A 19,756-nucleotide genomic window follows, 5' to 3' on the forward strand; every position below is an offset into this window, starting at 1 on the left:
AAGGCAAGCTGCTATTTGGAGAGGATTTAGAGTAGCTGATGAAGCAGTTGGGGAAGTCAAAGGGAAATAAATTGCCTGAGGACAAGAAGCCCACCAAGAAGTCTTTTCAGTCGCATGCTTGTTTTCAGGACGCAAGGAGATTTCGCTCAAGCAGAAGTTCTGTGCCTGCAACTCAAAAGCAGGGCTCGGATAGGCAGCAGTCCTTTCAAGCGCAATGATGGTGCCCAGGGGGGAGGCAGAGGTAAGATTGGCCAGTGAAGGCAAGCTGTTCCACTCCTCCCCAGCAGTTATCAGAAGGAGGCTGTCTCTTTTTTATGAAAAGTGGGCCAGAATCATATCGGACCAGTGGGTGCTGAAGGTGGTGAGAGACGGCTATGCCTTAAAATTTTCTCGGCCGCTCAGGGATGCCTTTGTGATCTCCCGCTGCGTCTCCCATTCCAAGCGGGACACTTTATAGAGGTTGCAGCTTCTGTAAGCGATCGTTCTGGTGCACCCTCAGGAGAGGGAACAGAGAAGATACTCGGTGTATTTCGTGGTTCCCAAGAAGGAGGAGACATTTCGGCCCATTCTTGTTCTTCTGAAAGTCAATGTTGCCCTATGGGTGACACATTTTCAGATGGAAACCTTGCGAACCGTGATAGCAGTGGTTCGCAAAGGGGAGTTTCTGGCGTCATTAGATCTGACGGAGGCTTATCTTCATATTCCCATAAGCGTCAATCACCATAGGTTCCTGAGGTTCATGGTTCTAGGGGAACATTTCCAATTTTGGGCCCTTCCCTTTGGGTTAGCAACTGCTTCGCGGACATTCACAAAGATGATGGTAGTGATGGCGGCAGCTCTCAGGAGAGAGGGAGTTCTGGTCCATCCGAACCTGGATGATTGGCTCATCAGGGCAAAGTCGGAAGTGGGGTGTCATCGTTCAGTTCGGGTTATGCAACTCCTGGACTCGTAGGGCTGGGTGACAAATCTGGCAAAGAGTCATTTGGAGCTGTCCCAGTCTTTGGAATATCTGGAGGCTTGGTTTGATACCCGGATAGGAAAGGTTTTTCTGACCGCGGAGAGAGTGGTCAAGTTGCAGAGTCAGGTGCTCTGGCTTCTGCGGCTTGTGGTTCCCAGAGTCTGGGACTATTTACAGGTCCTGAGTTCAATGGCTTCTATGCTGGAGTTGGTTCCATGGGCCTTTGCTCACATGCGGCCTCTGCAGAGGGCTCTATTGTCCTGTTGGAATCTGCTTTCAGAAGAATTTCAGCTTCCTTTACCGCTTCAGGGGGAGGCCAGGTCCAGTCTATCCTGGTGGCTGTCTCGGACCAATCTGGAGAGAGGGACGGACCTGAAAGTACCTGACTGGGTGGCCGTAACTACAGACGCCAGCCTCAAAGGATGGGGGGTGGTTTGCTAAGGATGATCAGCCCAGGGTCAGTGGTCGACAGAAAAGGCGTCTTGGTCCATCAGTCGTTTGGAGACCAGAGCAGTTCACAAAGCCTTGCTTGCATTTCTCCCTGTCATCCACAGAAAGTCAGTGCAGGTGTTCTAGGACAATGTGACGATGGTGGCTTACATCAATGGTCAAGGCGGGATGAAGAGTTGGCAGGTAGCACAGGAGATGCAAGTTTTGTTTGTTTGGGCAGAGAACCATCTAGCTGCAATAGCTGCATTGCACGTGGCTGGAGTGGACAACATGCAGGTGGATTATCTAAGCAGACAGCGGCTGGATCCCGGGGAGTAGGAGCTGTCGGTGGAGGCCTTTGCTCTAATTCAGGCCAAATGGGGCAGGCTGGAATTGGACCTCATGGCGGTGTGAAGATGGACAGATTTTTCAGTCACAGGAGAGAAGTTAGCTCCGCGGGTATAGACGCCCTTGTTCAGCTGTGGTTGACAGAGCTGTTGCTGTATTTGTTTCCCCCAAACACATAGGGAGAATATTGTGTTAAATCGATCTTCTGGGCAGGGTGATTCCTATGGCACCCGAGTGGCTAAGCCAGCCGTGGTTTGCAGACCTGGTTTATCTAGTGGTAGACTGTCCCATGCGCTTAGCGCATCTGCCAGGATTGTTGCATCAGGGACCCATATATTCAGACCGAGCGAATCGCTTCTGTCTAGCAGCCTGGCTTTTGAAAGGCTGCTGCTCCGCATGAAGGGATACTCGGAACCTGTGATTGCTACTTTGCTTCAGCAAGGAGGACTTCTACTTCTCTGGCATATGTCTGGGTTTAGAGAGTATTTGAATCCTGGTGTTTACAGAATAACTTGCAACCTTTGAAGGTGGATGTCCTGCAGATTTTATCATTCTTACAGAGCGGTTTGTCTAGCCTATAATTCCCTCCGGATTCAAGTGTCAGCCTTAGGGTGTCTTAGAGGTAAGGTATGGGGAAGGACATTGGCGGCCCATCCGGATGTGGTGCATTTTCTGAAAGGAGCTAAGCATCTGCGTCCTCCAGTCCGTAAGGTATGCCCGGCTTGGAGCCTTAACCTGGTTCGTAGAGTTCTGTGTGGCCCTCCATATGAACTGATTAGGATGGCATCCTTAAAGGACCTAACCTTGAAGTTGGTTTGTCTGGTGGTGACAGGTTCCACTAGGAGGATTTTGGAGCTACATGCATTGTCGTGTAGAGATTCTTTTTTAAGGATTTCAGAGGATGGGATGTTGTTGCATATGTACCTTCCTTTCTGCTGAAAGTGGTTTCATCCTTTCATCTTAACCAGACGGTTGAGCTTCTGACCTCTCCAAAGTTGACTTGGTATGCTTCTATGACAAGAGTTGCATTTATTGGATGTGCGTTGGATTCTGTTCTGGTACCTTAAGATTATGAATCCGTTTTGGAGATCAGATCATCTTTTTGTCCTATTTAATGGAGCAAAGAAGGGAAATAAGGCTTCCAAGGGCTTGATTGCCAGATGGCTGAAAGAGGCGATAAATACAGCTTACATCTGAAAGGGTAGCTTGCTGCTCTAAAGGTTGAGGGCACAATCCACTAGGGCGCAGGCAACCTCCTGGGCTCTGCTAATTGATATCTCTACAATTAGATCTATCAGGCAGCAACATGGTCTTCTCTTTACACTTTTACCAAGCATTACCGCCTGGATGTGCTGGTGCTAGAGGAGGCGTCTTTTGGGGAAAGTGTGCTGCGTGGGGGTCTTTCGGTGTCCCGCCCAGAATAAGGGAGCTTGGGTAATTCCCACTTGTCTGGACTAATCTGGGGTATGAACAGGAAAGGAAAATTTGTTGTTACCTGATAATTTTCTTTCCTGTACCACAGATCAGACCATTGACCTGTCCCCTCTTTCCGAAAGACTTCATCGCTTCTGGTTGTTACTGTCTCAGTAAGTAGATTTCACAGAGTTTATTAATGGTGTATATAGGTTTATAGTTTCCTAACCATTGCACAAAAGGTCCTAGTTACAGGGGCCTCCAACTGTACTCTTTGATCGCCCATAGTTGATTTGGGTAGTTTGTTAGTATAATCATCTTGGCTTGGGTATAGGTCAATACTGAAGGACTGCAGGTGGCACTCTCTGTAATGTAGTAGTGCTTGAAAAGTTTTTATGCTCTGCCTCCATCTGCTGGTAGGAATGCAAAACCCACTTGTCTGGACTGATGTATGGTACTACAGGAACGAAAATTATCAGGTAAGAACAAATGTTCCTGATGAGATTTAGCGACTTGACTTAGCAGCAGGTCAATATCAGCTGGCCTTATTTTGGCAATTTAGATGACAGGTTAAACTTATATACAAACAGAACTCATTACCACCTCCTGTTGGTCACAGTGGAGATTTGTAAGTAATGCCGTTACTGGAAAAGTTGTTAAAACTGGTAATGTATTCATTTTCATTGAAGTCAAAATTTGTCAATATAGCTACTTTTATTCTTGCAAACCTCTGGTTTAATGAAATTCGATTAGTTGCGGGATGGGGCAGGAAGAGGGGGATAAAGAAAAGAAAGAATGGTAATAGTTAACACATGCAGGAGTAGCCAAATGGTTAGAGCAGTAGACTGGGAAGCCAGGGTTCAAAGCCCACTCTGCTCCTTGTGATCTTGGGCAAGTCACTTGATCCTCCATTGCAAACTTAGGGGCCTATTTAATAAATGTTTTCTCCCATTTTGTGTTTAAGGGGAAAATGCTTAGGGGCCGATGCAATAAGTATGCGCAGAAAGCGGGTGCTGAACAGTCAGCCCCTGCTTTCTTAATGCACCCCTCCTGGGGGCGCCATGCAATATTTAAATTAGGGGGCCGCGTTAGCAAGGAGGTCGATCTGTGTCGGCCGTCCGCCGGTTAGGAGAACAGATGCTGAGTTTGTCGGCGGTGGTTTTCCTAAACGCCACACCACCAGGTGTTCAGGAAATGGACGATATTAAGTAGGAGACAGTACTGAAAAGGAGTTTTTTCTGCTTTTCTGTACTAGTTTTAGCAGCACTTTGCTATTAATGCCTGCTCCAGGCAGGCGTTAATTTCTGATCGCTAAATGTGCCTCCTAGATGCACTTTTTTTTTTTTTTTTTTGCATTGGGAGTGAATACCTAATAACCTCATTCACATGCATTTGCATGTGATGAGCGCTATTAGATTCACTCCGCATTGGACTCACTTTGTAGAGGCACCAATCCTCTTGTTGCATAAGGGGATTAGTTAGCACCTATACAACCCGTGTCCAACTGCAGATTGTACAGTGCGCTTGGCTGAGTGCACTGTATTGCATCGGCCCCATAGTAAATAGGACTCTTTAGATTGTAAACCCTGTAGAGATAGAGAAATACCTCTAGTATCTGAATGTAATCATTTTGAATTGTCTGAAAGATGGAATATAAATGATAGAACATTTTGTTTTATTTTATTTTATCACATTGCCTTGAGCTGACTTGAATGTCTGTCAATAATATGCTTAAATCCAAAACCAATCCACTCATTTAACATATAATGTCATATGCCATGTGTATCAAGGATGTAATTATTGCTAATTTTTTTTGTGATCCAAGCCAAACTTCTTCGATTAAGGAAAATAAACAATCCTGCATTCCACTGTCTTTATGTAGTACTAGATATTAATGAAGTTCTGAAACAAACTGAATGCTTATTTTAGGCTAAATGACTGTTTATTTTTTTCTTTTAGTAAGTAAATTGAGATGTTTTGTGTTTGGTAAATGTGTTGTTTATTTGTTAGGCTATAGAATCCAAAAGTGCAGAAGGAATATTTGATGCCAGCGTGCATTTGAAAGCTCAGGCTGATCAACTTACAGGAAGAAATGAAGAATTAAGACAGGAACTTAAGGGATCCCGGAAGGAGGCTACAAATGTATCTAATCAGCTAGCAAAAGCAAATGAAAAGGTATGCAAATGCAATTATACCACTCAAACTAAAAGAGACATGACTTATCCACTTACCTGTGATTTCTGTCTGTGGAATTAATAGTTGCTGATCATAGACAAGGAACATGCTCTTTTAGCATGTGATAAATTAAGAGAATATTTCAAGCCTGAACAAATGGTGCCCTTGTATTAGGTAACTGTATCAACCCTTATTGGTAAATGAAAACCTGATGTACATTTATTTGCAAGGATGGGATTGGGGTTTGTGTGTGAAAATGTATTTTTTTTCCCTTTTCCTAAATTTTGTTGTGAGTTTTCATTTCATCTTGATTCTTATTTCTTCTGTCTATTTTTGTTGCAGATTGCACATCTGGAAAATGAGATCTCTTTGTTACATCAATCAGAAGGTGCTAATATTATATTCAGAACAATAAACCTTCCAGAAGGAATGACTGTCTCCAGCACAAACATAATTAACTCTCTCAATGAGTACTTAATACACCTGATACAGGTAATTCATAATAGAAAGCTACAAATAAGAAGCAATTATGGACTATTAGTTACATGGAGGTAGGTTTTCAAAAGCTTAGTCCCATGTAACTTCGGGAGTTGTGAGGGTATACTGCTATTTGAAAAGTTACCCAAACATGGTGTAAAAAGTATTCTTCCTCTACACCCAGGCAGGCCAATCCATATCAGTGAGTTATGCGCTCCTATCAGCAGATGGAGACCGAGTAAAGCTGACGTCACTGAAAACCAGCACTGCTCTGACATCAGCCTGCCAATATTCTCCGTCTCCAGCAAATAGTGGAAATGCTTCTCCCAGCACAAGCAGAATGGTAGTCCTCACAGATGGGTGACATCATCAGATGGAGCCCTGTCACGGAACACTTTTGTCAAAAGTTTCTAGAACTTTGATTGGCACTCTGAGCATGCCCAGCATGCCACCAACCCCGTGGCCACACGAGGTCCCCATTCAGTCTCTCTTTTTCTGCACAGCGGTTGCCTCACGGTTAGTGGAGCTCTGTAAGAATGTTTTCCTCACAATTTCCTTACAGAACAATTTGAAGTTTTTCTTCAAGTTTTTCCCCGCTCCAGGGTCCCCCATCGTGCACCGATTCCTCCGGTTTCGGTAAGTCTGTTTTGCACTTTTGCAGTCTGTTCACCTTCCGGTGGCCAAAGGCCAACAGGCACCGACCGCACATCATCACTTTTTTTTTTTTTGTAATTGAAATTTTATTGAGCCGCTCAAGAAATAAGCAGAACAAGTCTATAAGAAAGTACCAAGGTAACATAAACCTGTGTGTGAGTCTTGTTTTTCAATTGAAACCCCCCCCCCCACTCACTCCTTCCCCCACCCCCCCAGTTATAGAGGTATAAACCAACACATGAGTATTGAGAATGATGTTGCATACTCTGTTTGTTTCTTAACCATTAGAGTTGGGCATACCGTCAGACTTCCATCTTAGGTAGGGTGGCCAGGTTTCCCTATTGTGTGCTATCCTGTCATTGCGGGCAGCCGTGAGTTTGCTCATGTCTATTCTGGACTGTGCAGTTCCTACAATTGGAATTCCCGGCTTGTGCCACCATAGAGCTATTTCACATTTAACGGAGGAAATTCCCCATATGTACCCGGATCAGTCCAGACCGTGGATTGAGCCTCCTTTCCAGCAGGTGGAGACAGACCAAATCTGAAAGGGTATCCTATATGAAGACAGAGCCTATCCTGTAGCCCTTTAGTATTTGTCTGTCTCCAGCAGGTGGATCAGCTCAACCTTCGGTCTCCTGATTTAGACTAGTCAGCCTTCTTTTTCTTCCTCTTCTTGGATCAAGCAAGTACTTCTTCCTTAGGGATCTTGTTTAGCGTTCTCTCTGTAAAAAAAAAAAAAAAGGGGAGTTTAGTTTTTTCTGTGCAGGAGACGGTCCAGTCCCTGTGCGGAGCATAGCCTGAGTCCGTGTTTGCTTCCAGGTGTGGGGACCGAGGCTGGTGGTCCAGTCTATCTTCTCCCCCCTCTCTAGCTGCCTAGGGAGCTTAGGGCTCCATTGTTGTGCTCAGTCTGAGTTTAAAAATAAATAAATAAATAAATAAGGAATAATAATAAAGGAAATCTTATATTATTATCAAATTTTATTTTGGTCCGTACCTGGGATTCGAACTGGCAGCCATACAGGCACGAGTGAGCAGGCTTCACTACCCTGCCTCTGCTCCTGCCGGCGGGTTGCCAATCAAGGCTATTTTTAACTTTTTCTCTTCAGTGCGTGGCTCCCCTTCATTGGGATGCCGCAGCCTGCCTCGCTTGTGGGCAGCCCCTGGTGCGCCTGGCCTGGTGAGGAAGGCCCCTCCTCGGCAGGGCAGGCAAATTTAGCCCAGGGATTGTTTCCCCAGCGCATGGCCAGGCCGTTCCCGGGTCGGCAAAGCCCGGGAACGGTGGCCATTTTGGGTTTTTCGGCAGCTCCCGTTTTGGAGCTGCCTGGGGCTGGGGAGCCAGATTTTTGCGAGTTTCCCCCCGATTTGAGCTCCGAGGCCCCCAGGAATGTGGTCCCTGACCCCCCGTCGCCCCCCCCCCGGGAAATCCAGGGCCCGTTTCTCATCAGAATTTATCCTCCTGGATGAATCTTATTTGGCTAGCTTGCAGGAGGAGGAGGGGGTACCCCCCTGGCCCCCCCCTGGCAAAAATTCCACGCCCCGCACTGTTACCTGTTGGCCCAGCCGCGGAGCCCTCTGGGTCTGTTCGGGTGAGGATGGTTCCGGGGGTGGCCCCTATCCCTGACCCCCCCAGGGGTCCCAGTTATGCCGGATCCTGATCCCACTTCAGATTCAGCGAGCACCCTCCCTCCCCTGGAGGACGATCCCAGGGTTCTCCGAATGTTTCAGCGGGAGGAATTGGAGCCCCTCATCTCCTTTGTCCTCCAGAAACTGGGGCTGGAGAGGCCCCCTGCGGATACCCTTATGGCCTCCTTGCCCAAGAATATGGACCCGGGACTCAGGGCTCCGGCAAGCTCTTTTCCTTTTCATCGTATGCACAAGTTGCTGCTCTTGCGTGAATGGGAGGCTCCTGAAGCGGGACTCTGGGTGGGGCGGGCTATGGATAAGCTCTACCCTCTCCCGGCGGAATGCTTAGATATGTTGAAAATTCCCACTGTGGACTCCTCGGTTTCTGCGGTCACCAAGCACACCACTATCCCTGTGGTGGGATCGACGGCCCTGAAGGATGGACAGGACCGCAAGCTCGAGCCCCATATGAAATGTATTTTTGAAGTCCTGGCTCTGGGGATCCGAGCGACTATCTGCAGCGGGCAGGACCTCCCGTCTGCAGAGGCGGAGCAGGCTGAACGTCTGGAAGCCGTCATCGCATATGGGGCTGATGCGCTCTACGACCTCCTGTGCGTCCAGGCGAAGGCTATGGCCTCGGCGGTATCCGCTCGTCGGCTCCTCTGGCTGCTCAATTGGTCGGCCGACCCGTCCTCCAAGGCACGGCTAGGCACGTTGCCTTTCAAAGGTAAGTTGCTCTTTGGAGAGGACCTTGAGAAGCTTATTGACTCTTTGGGGGAAAATAAGGTTCATAAGCTCCCGGAGGACCGTCCGAAACAATCTCTTTCCTTTACTCCCTCCCGTCCTTGCTTCCGGGGACAGAGGAGGTTTTCACCCCGCGGTCGAGGTGGCTCCTCTAGGGGGTTATTCTTCTCGGTCCCAATCTTGGTCGCAGCCCTTTTGCGGGTGTTGCTCCTTTCGCGAGGGACAGTCCCAGCGCCCCTCCCCAAAGCCTGCCACACAATGAAGTTCAGTCGACCCATTCCTCGGTCCCCTTTCTGGGCGGTCGACTCTCCCTGTTTTTTGAGGAATGGGTCAAGATCACGTCGGACCAGTGGGTCCTCGACATTGTCCGAGACGGTTACGCTTTCAAACTTGTTCGCGACCTACCGGATCTCTTTGCATTTTCCCCATGTGGTCGTCTCAAGCGGGAAGCGGTAGAGCAAACCCTCGTCAGGCTACTGAAGCTGGGCGCGGTGGACCCAGTCCCAAAAGCGGAGCTCGGCACAGGCCAGCATTCTATTTACTTCATGGTTCCCAAGAAGGACAGGGCTTTTCAGCTGATCTTAGACCTCAAGAGGTTCAACCGGGCCCTCAAGGTCCCACATTTTCACATGGAAACCTTGCGTGCGGTCATCGCGGCAGTTTGTCCCAGAGAGTTCCTCGCCTCACTAAATTTGACAGAGGCGTACTTCCATATTCCGATTCACCGCAATTACCAGAAGTATCTTTGCTTCCACATCCTCAACCGGGATTTACAGTTCCGGGCGCTGCCTTTCGGCCTAGCAACCGCACCAAGGTCATGGTGGTGGTGGCAGCGGCCCTTCGCTGGGAAGGAATCCTAGTCCACCCCTATCTGGACGACTGTCTTGTAAGGGCCAAGTCGGAGGCTCTCTGCAGACAGGTGATGGATCGGGTTTTAGCTCTCCTTGCGTCTCTCGGTTGGATAGTGAATTTCTCCAAGAGCAAGCTTCAGCCCTCTCAGGTGTTGGAGTTCCTGGGAGCCCACTTCGACACTCGCATAGGCAAAGTATTTCTGCCCCGTGCACGGGCCCTCAAGTTGATCGATCAGGTTCGGAATCTTCTCTCTCGCTACCTCTTCCAACGGCCTGGGACTACCTGCAGGTCTTAGGGTCCATGGCTTCCACCATAGACCTAGTCCCCTGGGCCTTTGCTCATATGCGACCATTACAGAAAGCTTTGCTATCCCGTTGGCAGCTGGTGTCAGAACAGTTTCACATAGTCCTCCCTCTTTTGGACTCTACCGTCGCTGCTTTGCAGTGGTGGCTTTCGCTTCCTCATCTTCTCCGGGGAATGCCCCTGCAGTCTCTGCAGTGGACGATAGTAGCTACGGACTCCAGTCTCTCAGGCTGGGGTGCGGTCTGCCTGTCCCAGTCCACTCAGGGGATTTGGTCGCCGGTTCAGACTCGCTGGCACATCAATCGCTTGGAGGCCCAGGCAGTGCGACTGGCTCTGCAGGAGTTTCTGCCCCTGATATGCGGCAAAGTGGTGAGGGTTCTCTCCGACAACTCCACCACCGTGGCCTACATCAACCGTCAGGGGGGCACCCGCAGTCGCCTGGTGGCCCTAGAAGCCAGCCGGCTCTTCGTCTGGGCGGAACGACATCTGGAGTGCCTGGCGGCCTCCCACATCGCAGGCAAGGAGAATGTTCAGGCTGATTTTCTCAGTCATCAATCGCTCGATCCAGGAGAGTGGGAACTCTCGGAAGAAGCCATGGATCTGATCGTCAACAGGTGCGGTCCCCCTCACCTGGACCTCATGGCGACCTTGCGCAGTGCCAAGGCCAATCGGTTCTTCAGCCGCTGGAGGGAGCACGGCTCGGAGGGCGTAGATGCTCTGGCTCTTCCTTGGCCCATGGATGTCCTTCTGTGTGTCTTCCCTCCGTGGCCTCTGGTGGGAAAAGTTCTCCGAAGAATAGAACTACACCGAAGACCAGTGCTTCTGGTAGCATCCGAGTGGCCTCGCAGACCATGGTTCGCGGATCTCGTCAACCTGGTGACGGACGGACCCCTCCGGCTAGGCTATATGTCAGTAACGTCAAAAAGTCAACTTTACGCAGTCTCCATTTGCTGGTAGGAGTGCATAACCCACTGGTGTGGATTGGCCTGCCTTCCATAGAGGAAAGGAAATTATCAGGTAAGTAATAATTTCTCCATGTATTTCACTATCTGTATACTTTTATACGCATAAAAATTGGGCATTCTTGGAGGATGTAACTAGGTTGGGGGATTAGGGTAACGTGGATACTTTTTACTTTTTCAAAAGTACCTATCTAACATACACAAGTACATTTAGGTGACTATAGGTGCCAGTTCTGTGGGTGCTTGAGTACTCCTGATATTGCACAAACTCCTTCATTGTGATCAGGGAAGGGGTAATATATGTTGAGGTCCATATTCAAAAGCCTTTTAGACGGATAACTGAAAAGTTATCCGTCTAAATGACTAATTTGGCAGTTTCAGCCACTTATCCTGCTAAAATATAGCCAGATAATACGATGCCTTTCCCCCATCCCCCCCACTCCTGCTGTCCCAGAAAGGTGCTCTCAACCTTAAGAAATGTTTTAAAGCTACAAAAGAAGATCACTGATGTTGGCCTCCAGGCCTCCCCACTCCCTCTTGCACTACACAGTATGCTTTCAGCATTATTACCTAAGTAATACTGGAAGTGGCTGGTATTGCTTAGCACAGTGAGCCCAGTATGGACAATGGGACCTCTTTTGAAGGTAACAAATGGGTAGCAGGGTGTCTGCTGGTGGGAGGGAGGGACCTGTTTGTGGTTGGGGGGGAGAAGGGGTAACTTAAAGATTTTTTAGTGAGGAGGGACGAGGGAGGCCTGGGACTGCAGTGATCTTTTTTGTAGGTTATAAACATTTCTTAAGGTTGAGGGCAGTTTTCTGGGACAGCAGGTGTGGGGGGTTGAGACGTGGTGGGAGGGGGAGTACGCATCGGGCTGGGAGGCCCACGACTTGTTTTTTTTAAGGTGTACTACTTACCCAAATATCTTTGAAGATATCTGGATAAGTAGCTAAGTATACTGCACTATGTTAGCTTTTAATTGTTTTATTTTTGTTTTTATTTTGTCAAGTTCATTTATTGTGTATGTTTGGTTGTAAACCGTTTTGATTAATTCTTTTGAATTGTAAAAGCGGTATATAAACATTTTTAAATAAATAAATAAATAAATATTCAGCAAGTCGTTTATGCTGCTGAATATACAGAACAAGTTATCCAGCTAATTTAAGCTGGATAATTTGTCTACTACCAAGCCTACTGAATATGGATCTCCTTGAGTTTAGCAACCTCAACCATTTTAAAAGTTGGTTCCTCTGTTTTTTGACTAGAAAATCAATATGAAGCTAATTTTCAAAGCCCATTTTCCCATGTAAAAAAGCAGTTTAGCTGGATAGATTATTTTTCTGAAAATTGACCACATGGACTGGCTAAAAGTAAATGGTGGACTTTCATAGTGTACATAATTTTATCTGAGTTAAGAGGAGGGTGGGAGAGCTTAGGTTGGGTGCAAAAAAAATGTGCACATACCTACATTATGCATGGAGCTATGTAGCGATTCTTGTCTGTTTTTTTTTTAAACTAGATCTCCTTCCCACTTCAATGTTTTACTGTAGTCAACGTTGGTCTTATTGGTACTTATTTCTTTGATTTTCCCAGTTGATTCCTTTTGAAGTCCACTCAGACCAAACTCAAGTGGAAGCAAATTAGAGCAGTAATGACTGCAAAAGCAATGATAAGAGGCAAAAGAATGGGTCTAATGTGCACTACAAAAACCCCATTTGAATAGTGGCACTGTTGATTTGGTCAGAAAGGCAAAGAAGTATAGTAAAGTCCAGAAGCTGATGATGGTCCCTTTTTTGGCCTTTGGCTGAGATTGAGAGTCTGTACCACAAGGCAAAATATTATCCTGCCACATGACCCCACTGGGCCCATGAAATTGGACCCTGGCCAAACTGGGAAGACTAAACCGCCTATCCAAAAAAGGCACTGCTGACAGGCTTAACACCCTCAAAATGAAGAATGCAAAATGGCTAGCCATGGCAGAATTTTGTTCTTGTCCATTTAGAAAAAATATATTTTGTAATATGGTAGGCAAAGTAAACTTAGAATCTCAACATACATTAATTTTCTATTTTCTAAAATGGTGCCCAGGAATTGGAAAATAAAGAACAAACAATCCAAAAATTAGAAGAATCTATAGAAGAATATAAGCGAAAATCTGCAGTGATTCGCCATCAACAAGGATTATTGTATAAAGAGTATCAAAGGTATGAGTTTGATACATATGTAAGTTTTACAAGGCAGTGTTGTCATCTTTGCTTTTCTATTTCAGCCTGAAATTTATGTATATGAAAGCATTGTACTTCCTTATTGTGTCTTATCAGACTGGTCCAAACGCCTGGTTTTTCTCCCCTTCCTGCAGATGGAGACAGAATATGGAAGCTTCACTGGAAGCAGTGTGTCATCTGCTGCTTCTCAGTATTTCTTTATCTCCAGCAGATGGTAGAGGTGCCAGATCTGTAGACGGAACGGGCAGACAGTCTCTCAGAGGGGTAGCAGCGTGATTTTGAGACACTCCCCCCCCCCCCCCCCTCGATTGAGTGAGAGGGAGAGCCCAGGCAAAAAGGAAAACCAGGATAGTTGAAAGGAGAACAGAACAGGATTTCTATCCTTTGGAGAGGGCTTTAATAGACTGCCATATGGGAAAAGTATAGAGGAGGGGGAATGTCCTCCAGAGACTGAGGATATACCTCTATTCTGTATCTCTTTCATAAAGAAGAGCTAGCATCTCTAATTTCCTGGTCCCTGTGTACTCTGAAAATTGCAGATAAGAGGGAAAAGGCTTTCAGTACAACTGAGGATTCCATTATAGTCAGTATTAGAAAGCCATCTAGATTGTTCCCACTTTATAAGGCAATTTATGATCTGATTGATCTGGAGTGGGTATTATCCCGTGGCCAATTTTGAGGGAGGTTGCACATTAGCCAAATTATACCCCTTGGATATGTCTTTAAGCAAGCCTTAGAGGCTGTTTCCATGGCCCTACAGATAGTGGCTTGTAGCTGTATTGTAGCGAGATATGGGTTGCATCTGGCACAGCATGCACAGGACAGTTCAATAGAGGATAACTTTCTATTGGAACCTAGCGCAGCCTACTTAGTGGGCACCTATTTTGATTTGGTGTGTTCTGCTAGGGGAGTTGCTTCTATTGCAGCCACAAGAAGTCTTCTTTGACTAAGGAAGCCTGATCCGCAGACTCTATCTGGAAGACTAACTTAATGATGTTCCCCTTTAAAGGGTGACTTGTTCAAGGAGAATCTTGAGAAAATGGCAAAAGCTTGGAGACTCCAAGGTTCTGAAATTCCTGAAAGACATGGCCAAAGCATCTTCTCGTACCTTCCTACCTCATACTAGATTTTGAAACTCGAGGCATTTCACGAGAAGAAATACATCTAGTCAAGGGATTAGGACCTTTTCCAGATAAGTCCTTTTGCTCCAAAAGAGGAGGTAAGAAGAGATCCTCAGGAGCAGGATCCTCTCGAACTTCATGAGTCCTTGGGGGCTCTATCTCTGCTTCTGGTGATAGGTGGTTGTCTTATCTCAATTTTTTTTTTTTAGATGCACCAATTAATTCAGATCACAGGGTCTTGGACATTGTGCAAAATGGTTATGCCCTGGAATTCTCCCATCCCGTTTCTGACGCTTTTATGCATTTTCATCATTCCACAGAAAGAGGGAAGAGATAAAAACAGCTCGGGGGGAGACTTCTTGATTTGGAAGCTATGGTTGCAGTCTCAAAGAGACAGGAACATTTAGATCAGTGCTCATTTATTTTGTGGCTCCAAAGGAGGACAGGTCATTCTGTCCCATGATTGGATTTGAAGTGGGTCAACGAAGTCTTGAGGGTAACTCATTTCAGAATGGAAATACTGAAATCAGTAATTCTGGTGGTAAGAAAGGGGGAATTCCTAACTGCATTGAACCTGACAGAGGCTTAGTTTCACATTCCAGTAAGGTCAGATCATCAACACTTTGGGCTAGATTTTAAAAGCCCTGCACACGTAAATCCTGCCGGATTTACGTGCGCAGGGCACTCGCGCGCCTATTTTGTATAGGCCTCCAGTGCACGCAAAGCCCTGGGACGCGCGTAAGTCCCGGGGCTTCGTAAAAGGGGCGGGAGGGGGCGTGTCCGGGGTCAGGGCGTGTCCGGGGGTGTGGCGACGGTTCGGGGTGGGCCGGGAGGGGGGTCCCAAGTCCCCCGGCACTGCGGCCTGTGCCGGGGGATGCCGAGGCGGCGCGCGCAAGTTACGCCTGCTTCAAGCAGACGTAACTTGCACAACAAAGGTGGGGGGTGGGATTTAGGTAGGGCTGGGGGGTGGGGTAGATAGGGGAAGGGAGGGGGAAGGTGGGGGGCCGCGAAAGGAAAGTTCCCTCCGAGGCCTTTCCGAAATCGGAGCGGCCTCGGAGGGAACGGAGGCAGGCTGCGCGGCTCAGTGCACGCAGGCTGCCGATTTTGCGCAGCCTTGCGCACGCCGACCCCGGATTTTATAAGATACGCGCGTATCTTATAAAATCCGGCATACTTTTGTTCGCGCCGGTTGCACGAACAAAAGTACAGGCACGCATACTTATTTAAGATCTACTTCAGCATTTAGTTTGCGTTCTTGGGTTAGCATTTCCAGTTCCAATCCCTACCTTTTTGGGTTAGCAACTGCATGAAGAACCTTTTCAAAGGTGGTGGTGCTTATTGCAGCTGCCTTGAACAAGGAAGGAATCTTGGTTCATTTTTATCTAGACGATTGGTTATCAGAGCAAAGTCACTCTCAGAAAGTTTCCTAGCCACCTGGAGAGTGGTTCAGTTTTTACAAGATTTGGGCTGGATAATCAGTTTCTTCAAGAGCAATCTGCAGCCGTCTCAGACTCTGGATTATCTGGGAGCATGGTTTGATAAGTTTTTGGTTATGTTTGGTTAACAGAACAAAAGGTACAGTAGATAGGTTGCCAGGTTCTGGCAGTTTTAGCTACCAGAACCAGACGGTATGGTCGTATCTTCAGCTTCTAGGCTCCATGGCAGCAACATTGAATATAGCACTATGGGTGAGCGCACAAAGGCATCTTCAGAGGGCTCTGCTCTCCAGATGGAATCTCCAGTTTATTTATGTATTTAGGTGTTTTATATACTGTCGTTCCAATATAAGATCACAACAGTTTACAAAGTCATCGCTTGGTTTCTGGTTCAACATTCCCATTCTGTTTTATAAGACTCAGAGTTCTAGACTCTGTCCAGATAAGTCTGCAGTGGTGGCTAAATTGCGAGAACCTGGAGTTTGGCATGGAACTGGAAAATCCAGAATGAGTGACAGTAATGACAGATGCCAGTCAAAGGCTTGGGAGCACACTGTCTGGGGCACAGGATGCAGGGCCAGTTGACTCCTGAGGAGGCCAAATGATTAGAGTCCAGAGGAATTCAATTAGCTCTTCTGGAATTTGCACCTCATCTGAAAGGTCAAGCTATTAGGATAATGTCTGACAATGCCATGGCGGTAGCATTTGTAACCAAAAACCAACAGACGAGAGTGCAGAACTGTATTCAAATCTGAATATCAAAATATAATTTCTCAAAAAATCATTTCTTAAAAAGCATTTAAATTAAGAAAGACAGTATCAGAAGGCCATGCTTATAGTTTTAATCCACTGCCTCTCGCCCGCAATGGGCCCCAGGCAGTATCAGCCTTTTAAGCACTGTAACTGTAATCATTTACTGTCTTCTTATCCATTCTAAACATTTTAATTAATTTTATTGAAAAACATACTTCAATTACACCATCACATCTAGTACCTAATTTTTATCTGAATTTAAATTTTTCATGTATTAAAAACAAGAATACTTAGCCGGATCAGACATTCACCACTTCCACCCAGTTCAAAATTGCTTAAAAGGCTCAAAAGCTCAATACTTTCACCAGTCATGGGCCATGTTTCAGCTGACAAGCCTTCATCAGGGGAGAATGTCGAGATTATGTTCTACTGGCCGCCGTAGGCAAATATTCTCTTATCCAAAAACAAAAATAACAATAATCATCTTACACCCACAAACTTTACCCAACTAACAATCTCTTAAAGACTCTTACAGCCTCTTAAAGATTCTTACATCTCCCACGATCTAAAGAACTCTTAAAAAAAACAAAAAAAAACCCCAACTCTAAAGGGAGCATTGGAAAACAACTCACTGTCTCTCCCAACTCAACAACGAATAATGGCGCCTTGATCCCTCGAGCCACAGGGGTCTCCCTTCAGTCTTCTTTTTTCCACGCTGCTATTAGCCTTGCAGTGAAGGAGCCCTGTGTGAGTTTTCACACGATTTTTTCCTGACAGGAAGAGTTTCAAAAATTTCCAGTTTCTCCCCTTCACACGATAAGCAATAGAAAATGATCCCCTTAGTCTTTTTATTGGTTCTGCTTGTTACTCTTTCAAACTTTTTCCCAGGTCTCCTTTCTTATTTGACCTAATAAGAAGTTTGTTTGTTTATTTATATAAGAATACAAGATGTTTACTTTATTATTTCCAGTTTCCTTTCAAAAATCTGCTCTTCTGTTTATGCTGCATTTATGTATCTCGCTATTTTCAGTATATCATTGTGATACATGCATGGGATTTGTTTTCATAATTATCAACAAAGCACATTTTCTGATTTATTTAGGATTTTAATGGTGACAGTGGCTAAGCAGGAGGAGCTTTCAAAAACTTAAAGTCTCTGTGTGTAATAAAATCTGCATGTACCTAAGACAAATATAAATTATAGTGAACAAGAAACCTAAACAAATTAATTTTATAATTTCTTTTAACTACCACTACTTTAATAGATTTGCCTCTGGAAAATTAAAAAAAAAAAAAAGAAAACACATGGTACCTTTAAATAACTACTCATTAGTTTAGAATAAATGTAACATTCATGCAAAAGTACCAACATCTCAAAAATAGGGGTTTTTACTAACTAAATTTGTTTGATAAATTTAACATTTTTGTGTTACCAAGTGAAAGAGAATCCTGGCAGATGGAAACCGAGAAAATGAAAGAAGAAAAGAAAAAGTTGGAAGATCAAAAAGAACAAGATGCAGTGAGAATAAAGGAGTATACCGTAAGCATCAAAATTACTCCCTTTTTGTGTATTAATGGAGTTTTGCAAAACCATATTTGCAGGACCACTATGCTATGAAACATGGTACTTTGGATTATAATAAGGATCTAATTTAAACTTAATTATTGTCCTACAGATAAGCAGGTTGAATTAGCCAGGCTGTCTGGGGGTCATTCTTCGGGATGGCTGGGCAGAGCTTGATCAAGCTGCCAGTTTTGCTCTGTATGTGGCTGCGCATCCTTTCCCGCACGATGCGATCTTCTCCTCAGTCTGTTTCTTCCACCTGCAGGCTGCATGCAGAGCTCTTCTCTCTCCTCAGAGAGCAGCATATTTGTTTAATTAAAAAAAAAAAAAAAAAAAAAAGGAAAGTGAACATTCAAATTCTACCAGTGCGGCAAGATAATGTCAGCCACAAGCGGGCACAATTATTGCTACCAATGCGCCACCAAGTTTGCCCGACTGTGAGAAGGAAATTCGGGCTCCTATGCCCCCAGCTCAGAGCACCTGTTGGCCCACTCCTGTCCGGGCCTCGCCTGGTCCACCCCAAAATGTTCAAAGGGCCTCCTCCATGAGGTCACCGGACAAGCAAGGGGGCAAATCCCCTGCCCCTCAGTGCTCACAGTCGGCGCAGAAGGCGTTGGGAGATGCATCAACGCATCCACAAAATACACCTGCGAGTTACCAGGATCCAAAATCCTCCAAGAGTCCAGCCCCGGCAGGTGAACCACAAGGGGCCATTCTCTCTGACTTGGATCTGGTCTTGTCAGACGAGGAACAAACATCTGTCTTAGGATCCACTAGCTCCTCTTGTTCCTCGGGTCTATTCGGATCTATCTTCAGTCTCCAGGCACAAGAGATCATCACAATGCCTACAGGAGGCCCTCTGAAAGTGTTCTAGGAGATCTGCTTCAGCAGAATGGGTAAAAGTCCAGCCTCGAGGTCCTGACTTGGACATCCTTCTGGCAGCACTACCATCAAGGAACCCGCCGGCAGAGAATGCCTCACCAGGGCATGGGCAAGGGACCCTGTCTTCTCAGTCGATGACTCAGATCTCTAAGATCCTGACCCATTGCCTCTCCTCTGTTGAGGATCAAGGGATAGGCAAGTCTCGCCCTATTCCACGGGAAGACTTCCCCCAGGGCAGACCGCCTTCGTACGAGGATGTCAGTCCTGACCCCTGATCCTCCCACATCACCAGGTTCCTCGACGGGGTGCCCATCGGACCCTCCGGAAGGGCAGTCTGAGCCAGTTTCACCTCCAGAGGACCTCTCCTATTCAAAGTTTGTGGAGAAGGTGGGCTCCAGATTCAATATCAAAGCCTGAAAAGTGCCAGACCCCCATGTGGAGGTCTTGGGGATTCTAAAGATCTTTGAAACACTGGCTGAGCCAAATGCCTTGCCTTCCCACGCTTTACTGGATGCAGTCATGACGAAGGCCTGGGAGACCGCATTCTCAGGGCTTAGTGACCTCTTGCAAAACGGACCTTAAATTCAGGATGAGGGAATCTCCATTTTAAAACGCAGTCCAAGCATCTGTTGTGGTCAAATCGGCCATGAAGAGAGCCAAGAAATCATGCCTCGATTCTAACACTCCTCCTGGGCGCGACTCTTAAGTACCTGGATAACTTCAGCAGAAGAGCATTCCAGGTGGGGATGTTGAATGCCCAAATTCAGCAGCACCAATTCTATATCACCCAATATCTTTGAGTGTCTTCAGTCACTCAAGTCCTTCTTTGCTGCCGTTTCT

The 19,756-nt window shown here is 46.3% G+C and overlaps 1 protein-coding gene across 3 annotated transcripts in view; it reads left to right on the top strand.

The window, feature by feature from the left end:
- The window catches only part of CEP290 (centrosomal protein 290), a 557,889-nt gene that overhangs the window by 203,780 nt on the left and 334,353 nt on the right, over positions 1–19,756 (top strand). For all 3 annotated transcript variants that reach the window (XR_003856690.1, XM_029601651.1, XM_029601650.1), the window contains exons 20-23: positions 5,159–5,323; positions 5,666–5,815; positions 13,024–13,139; positions 17,908–18,010. Coding sequence is in view for 2 of the 3 variants with exons in the window: in XM_029601651.1 (XP_029457511.1) it covers positions 5,159–5,323; positions 5,666–5,815; positions 13,024–13,139; positions 17,908–18,010 (534 nt within the window). In the remaining variant the exon portion in view is untranslated. The remainder of the gene's footprint in view (positions 1–5,158; positions 5,324–5,665; positions 5,816–13,023; positions 13,140–17,907; positions 18,011–19,756) is intronic.

The sequence above is a fragment of the Rhinatrema bivittatum genome, chromosome 4, assembly GCF_901001135.1.
Source record: "Rhinatrema bivittatum chromosome 4, aRhiBiv1.1, whole genome shotgun sequence".
Lineage (NCBI taxonomy): Eukaryota > Metazoa > Chordata > Amphibia > Gymnophiona > Rhinatrematidae > Rhinatrema > Rhinatrema bivittatum.